Genomic DNA, 6,557 nt, shown 5'->3' with positions numbered 1-6,557 from the left:
ATAATATCGCTCATATTATATTAAAGAAGTTGTATATCCATAGAACTCTCCTAGCTGTTCATGGGATACACCCGAACCGGCCCCAAGCCGAACCGGCTCCTGGATATTTAACCCAAACCGGCCCCGCACCCGAACCGGCCCCTGGGTTAATTAACGGTAATCAGACAGACAATTAATCAGACAGACATGAAAATTCCAATTAATTTATTATATATATACAGACATGAAGATTTCAATTAATTTATTATATATATACGGACATGAAGATTTCAGTTAATTTATTATATATATACAGACATGAAGATTTCCTTTTCCTTATTGTGCCATCCTGAAGCTACTTCTTAGTTATGAGAGATGTTATTAGAATAAGGGTCTGGGATGGAGTCTTGATGCCCTGTGAATATTCTGTCCAGATGTCTTGTATCTGCTGGTTAAATGCCCTGGTCTTCCGCGATTGGTGGCGTGACAGTTGATCCCAGGCCAGCAACTGTGGTACCTGGGGTACATACAGGGCTTCTTTGTGAAGGAGGTTCACCAAAAGGAAGAACTCAAGGTTCCTTTTGCCGGCCGCCTGGTTGACCTTCTTGTGCCATCCTGAAACAGAGAAATAAAAAGATTAGACTCACATAACATCAGAAATTGTTATATTGCAAACTGTAAACGCAACTTAGTGTTAAAATTAGGAAAGAAAATTATATGGGAACTTACCTTCACAATCGTTGTTGGTCCTCACTGTCATGCCATACACGGACCAGCTGGTGATTGGCCAAACAGTTGAAAAAAGCCAGGTGTTCTCTTCATAGGTGCAAAGGGGGTACAGGCTCGTGTCTTCTGTTGTGGCTTTGATGGCGGCAAACTGGTCAGGAATGTGGCGGTGATGCAAGTAAGGCAATGCCATCAGCTTCTTGATTGTCCTATAGGATTCCTGTCCTTTGTGGAATTCGTTCTGCAAATAAACAGAATATTTATGAATATATATGACATATGAACTACATGAGTTTGCTGATTATTGTCTCACTAGTAACGCACTGGAATATACTTACATCAAGACCAAGGGCTTGCACTTTTCTCCGGATGGCCTGCTCCCAGTGAAATACGCATCCTCTGATCTCGACCATGGGTAGTAGCCCTCGGACGGCCCGCCATACCCCGCGCTCGAAGTCAGCCATCACCCGCTTGACACACACAGTGACTCCAGCCCTCCCATTTCTTCTGCAAGGGTAGAGAACACCTGGAAAAGGATATTTATTTATTAATATATCTATAAATGACCAATTTTGTTTTAATTTACTTAATGCGAAATTTAGAGTAGATTGTCATAGAAAATGTCCAAAAGCAACTTACCTTCCTGTAATCAATTTTTTGACGACGGGACATGAAAGCATATGCCATTGGGACTTGTTTCATCTCTCCGTTTTTGCCTAGGATGAAGACATGAATGGTATATAGTTGTTTGAAAGGTTGTCTGACAACTCTGAAGGTCCCGTCCATATAAATCAAAATAGTTACCTGTATTGCAAGTCCTGTGTTGCCATCGGTCACAAAAGTCACACTGCAGGCACTGTTGTCTTTCGCGGCATCTCAATGAGCAGTAAACGCAAGAATCGGACACGTTATCCATGATGAACAAATTATGAATCATGTCCTTCAGATAATGTCTTTTATAAGATTATACGCAAGGTGAAGATAACAGTATACTGTGCAGTTGACATTGCCACTCAAACCAGATAACAACTTTTGGTTTTTCACAAATATAGCAAGGTGTCGAACAAGACTCTTCCGGCGTCGTCAAGCTTGCTTGACTGCATCTACCCTACAGCAGAATCCAGAACTTAAGTGGCAAAACATGCTCGCAAAACAATGTTTGATAATAATTGTAGATTTGGGGGAGTATATATATGTATTATTTCTTTTTCCTGAAAATCCTGGTATGTAACATTTTGATGTGATTGGTGCCATGCGTCACGGCATTAATATTTGTTTACTGATTATTTGATTTGAATCAGATATATGCGTAATTATTTATTTCATGTTTTAATATTTCAAATTTAACCTACCTATGCATAGTTTTTCTCAGTAATAATCTCGCTACTTGTATATTTGTTCTTGAAACTTGCGTTTTCAAGAACGCAATAAGTATTTCAATGATCCTGTCCATGCTAAAAGTTAATGAACCAAAAAATGCCAGGATCATGGGGGGATGAAAATTACCTATATATTCACAAGACTGTATATTTTAAAATCGCTGTGTTTCAGTATTTTGAATTTGAAAGGCATTAGTTCAATGAGAACAATCTTTTTAAATGTTTAGTTGTCCTTATCCCGTTGGCAAACCCCTACTAATATGAACAATATTGTTCCTGTGTTCCCATAACCTCTCACCCGTCCCATGTATTGGCTATCTCAGGTGAAATGCGTTTGATACAGCACCATGACCTGGCTTACAATGTCGGATGTATGGCAGTTTATGATATAATTAATTTTTGCTTCCTTTACCTGGTGCACAAGTTGAATACATGAAGAATGCCGTTTCTTGTACGACAGGTATCGTTGCTGCTGCTGTTGTTCCTAGAGACAGAGTATGTGCCACACATTCTCCACTAGCGTCCCTGTATCCAAAGGACTTTATGACTCCAAAGAGGGAACAGCGCGAAGCACATTCGGCCCGGCTGGTCATGTTAGTCTTTGTCCACAGAACACCTACAGTAACTCTCTTGTTCTTGAAACCCGCCAATGGTTCTACTTTGCATTCATCACAAATAATGGCCGAATTTTTTACAAGACCGGCGCAACAACAAGTTATCATCAAGATCAATTGTATGCTCATAGTTGAAAAACCCTCTTCACCTTCTCAACCATAAACTGGCAATGACAACAATCCTGGTGTTCTGAAGACTGTTATAGCTCAACCAATCGATCGTTTAAAAAAATTTAAAACACGTTAAGCAACCTGACGTCTCACTTGCTGAGCCTGACAGGACCAATAGGCAGTTCTGTCTTGAATGGTCATGGTAACGTTAATGTGAGTATTGTCATGAAAGTGTAGGGAATAATACAAAACATGCACTGCAAGTAACTATCCAGTCGATGTTTTGTCTGAACTCAAGGAAGAGACTGTCTCTCTGGGGTCCCATAATAAGTGAGGAATATACTTGAAGCCATAAAAACCCAACGCTTCAACCCCACCATGAACCGGGATCAAGGTTATTTTATCTCCTCAGCCTTTCACCACCTAATTAAAGATCACCAGTAATGCACCCATACCTCGTCCAGTTGGCTTCTATGCTCTCTTTGTGTATTTTAATCACAACCTATCAATGTGTACATCAAACTACTCTCTTCAACACACGATTACCATCTCAGTGTACATCAACTCATCTATTGTATAAACTCATTCTGCATATTGTTTTAATCACCATCACTCTGTACATCAACCTACTCTGCTCAAATCACTAATTAGCAATCCATTGTATATCAACCTTGTCAATTGTATATACACACTATGCACTGACTATGCAGCTATGTATATATTCTCCATGTTACAACTCTTTGTATCACTTGCTTGATAACGGTGTTAGTACCTACACCGAAACGTCGCACTCATTGCAATAAAGAAGTTGACTATCCATAAAACTTGGTTTTCCTACTGTGAAGACCTTGGAGAAACATTGCTCGTGCATGAGTTTGTGAAAGATGTCACCTTTCCGCGAACTCCCGGTGCCAGCCCCAGTTGGAGGTGATTTATAATCACAAGCTTCGTCTATATCTAGTTTATAAGTACTGTTTTTAGTAGACATTTAATATGGTTATGGCAATAGTTATATCGTTTGTATGAATGAATATCAAGAATAATTTCAATATTTGGTATTTACTGTTGAAATCAACTGGGATGCGACCGGCAGCCGATACCTTGCCTTGCATGCACAATGTACGCACGCACTACCCGTCTTGTGAGGAACACGTGGTTCATACTAACAAACAATCTTAATCTTAACTGTGGCATATGCCACTGTCATTGGATCCAGAACAATATTTTCTCAACTACCAAATAATAGCTCGATTTTCACAGCAGAAGCTAACGCCATATTGACAGCTCTTAAATATATTAATAAACATCGTAAATATAAACAATACATCATCTTTTCCGATTCTCTTTCGTGTCTATTAAAAAATCTTTCTTGTAAACATCCACTTTTATTAGAAATTATTGAATTGTATAATGAGCTTGCTACTGGCCAATGCGACATCGTCTTTTGTTGGCTACCCAGTCACCTTGGCATTTCTGGGAACACAATGGCCGATCTTGCTGCTAAGATGGTGATCTACCTTCAGTTGTTGGCGATATATAGCCTATTTTTATATTGTGTTGTCACCTATAGTTCAAATATTTTAGATTTAATTACTAGTTTTACATGTATATCTGTGATATTCTAGTTGTTTTACTGTCCTTCGTAGGCAGGTTGTATAATCTACATCTATTCCATTTCAATGTATAATGTTCACGTCACGAAATGGCTGAAATATTGCCGATGTGACGTTAAATATTAACTCACTCACTCTTGCTGCTAAGGCAGCACTCAATAAATCTGTGACACCACTTCTTATTCCATATTCTGATTACAAAGCTAGCATTAGAACCTACATCCGTGATCTAATGCAAAAGAAGTGGGACCCAAGTAGGTATTAACAAATTACATGAAATAAAACCTTATATTGGTTACACCTACTTGGGTTGTCAGTCCAGATTTGAAGAGGTCATCATGCGACGATGTCGCCTTGGCCACACCAGGTATACTCATGAATATTTGTTAAAAGGCGAAGATCTTCCGTTTTGCATCCCTTATGATGAAAGAATAACGGTCAAGCATGTCCTGCTTGACTGCAATGATTTTTCCATCACAAGGGATGAATATTTTAATGTCAAAACAATTAAGGATCTTTTTTATAATGTTATAATCATTTAATAATAGAATTTTTAAAGGAAATAGAATTATTGCATAAATTTTGAATAATATGTTTTGTAAATAGATAAATGGTATTTTAAACATGGTAGTATGAATCAGCAACTGCGATTGTTAGTGGCTGTATCCTCAAAGGGGGTGAAAGTATCGTAAGATCATTGTCCTCCTGAAAGGGTACGTAAGTCCCAAACACTTTCAAAGTCAATTTCGCACAACCATACTTTTTAATCGTAGTATTTCTGTTATTTTAACTTTCGGCTAAGTCTTCCTACATCGCCAGCGGCTGAAGGGATGGTGTAAATCCAGCTAGGGTCCATGCAGGTAGCAAAAGTAATGTAAGTCCCCATGGTTCCTAGTATGGTGATCTACCTTCAGTTGTTGGCTATCTATAGCCCATGTTTTATATTGTCTTGTCTTCTTTAATTAAAATCTTTTAGTTTGACATGCTAGTTTTATGTTCATATATGTGATATTCTAGCATTTTTACTGTCCATCGTCGACAGGTTTTACTCTCCAAAATGTTTTCATTTTTAATTGTATAAATTGGTTTCGTCACGAAATCGCTGAGATATTGCCGATGTGACGTTAAATATTAACTCACTCACTCACTAAATCTTAACTGCGATCCTTCGTAGCCTAGTGGATAAGCCCGCCAAGCTATTAAGCGAATGGCTGCAAGTTGGAAACAAGGCATCGGCACAATATATTGGAAGTTTTCAATAATGTGATATTTTAATTTTTAATGTGATATTCAGTAATAGCAAGACAAAGTTATATCAAGCTGCAAAACTTGTGCAAGTAAAATAATTCAAAGTTGGGGCTATTCCTCAGAAAATCCCAGGGCATTCTGTGGAAAAAAACCGGGATTTCTTGGAGAATGCCCGCGAAACTGCTTGTACAGGTTTACACGGTAGGGGAACCTGGCGAGACAATAAAGTGACGTCACTTGAGGTTTATAAAACCTTTTCATTATATTGTCCGTTGACAACATGATTCTATATGTTACATATATATTTTATATATATTTTTGTAGTCACGAAATAATGCCGGTAAAGATTTCAACCCATTCTTCCTTTTGTTTGGTTCCAAATGTTCTGGTTTGTTTACAGGCTACAGCCGCAGGACAAGAGTACTCTCCTATGTTTGACATCAAAGAAGCAATGTCTATGAAGGAGTGTTTGTCGCGGTCTGTTGGTGGGTTAGGACATGCTAACCCTTTGGGCGAACACCCAGTGGCATCACCGTAATTTAGCGTCAATCCATAATTAGCTGTATAATTCTCATAGATATTTTAATTTTTGCCCTCTACGCCAAATGTGGAATGTGTGTCGGCATTTATTCACTTGCACTGGCATTCTTTGTTTGCTCATCGATTATTTCCCATGATAGTGAGTGATGAACCGAAACCTACATATTCCTGAGTACAATGTATACCTGACTTAAGTCACACTTTCGGTTCGCAACATTCTGAACCTTTATCCCTCCTGGTTAAATGTTGGCAACCGTTTACTTTTTATGTTTTACCCCCAGATTCTAAATTTGATCTTATGAAAGAGGACGTCAAACTTTTTGTTTTCATGGTCATCTTTCACGTGC

General features: G+C 38.5%; 1 protein-coding gene across 1 annotated transcript; it reads right to left on the bottom strand.

Annotated features, from left to right (window-relative positions):
- Positions 1–334: 334 nt before the first annotated feature.
- LOC124272806 lies at positions 335–1,408 on the bottom strand. The gene is made up of 3 exons (XM_046708026.1): positions 1,044–1,408; positions 709–946; positions 335–594 (listed from the first exon to the last, which is right to left on the bottom strand). Exons 1-3 carry the CDS (start codon positions 1,167–1,169, stop codon positions 335–337), a joined length of 624 nt encoding a protein of 207 aa, XP_046563982.1. The 5' UTR covers positions 1,170–1,408.
- Between the last annotated feature and the right edge of the window lie 5,149 nt (positions 1,409–6,557).

Source organism: Haliotis rubra, unplaced genomic scaffold (genome assembly GCF_003918875.1).
Source record: "Haliotis rubra isolate DU_JTF1 unplaced genomic scaffold, ASM391887v1 Scf1030, whole genome shotgun sequence".
NCBI lineage: Eukaryota > Metazoa > Mollusca > Gastropoda > Lepetellida > Haliotidae > Haliotis > Haliotis rubra.
The sequence above is the reverse complement of the archived record's forward strand: the minus strand, read 5'-3'. Positions and strand labels throughout refer to the sequence as shown.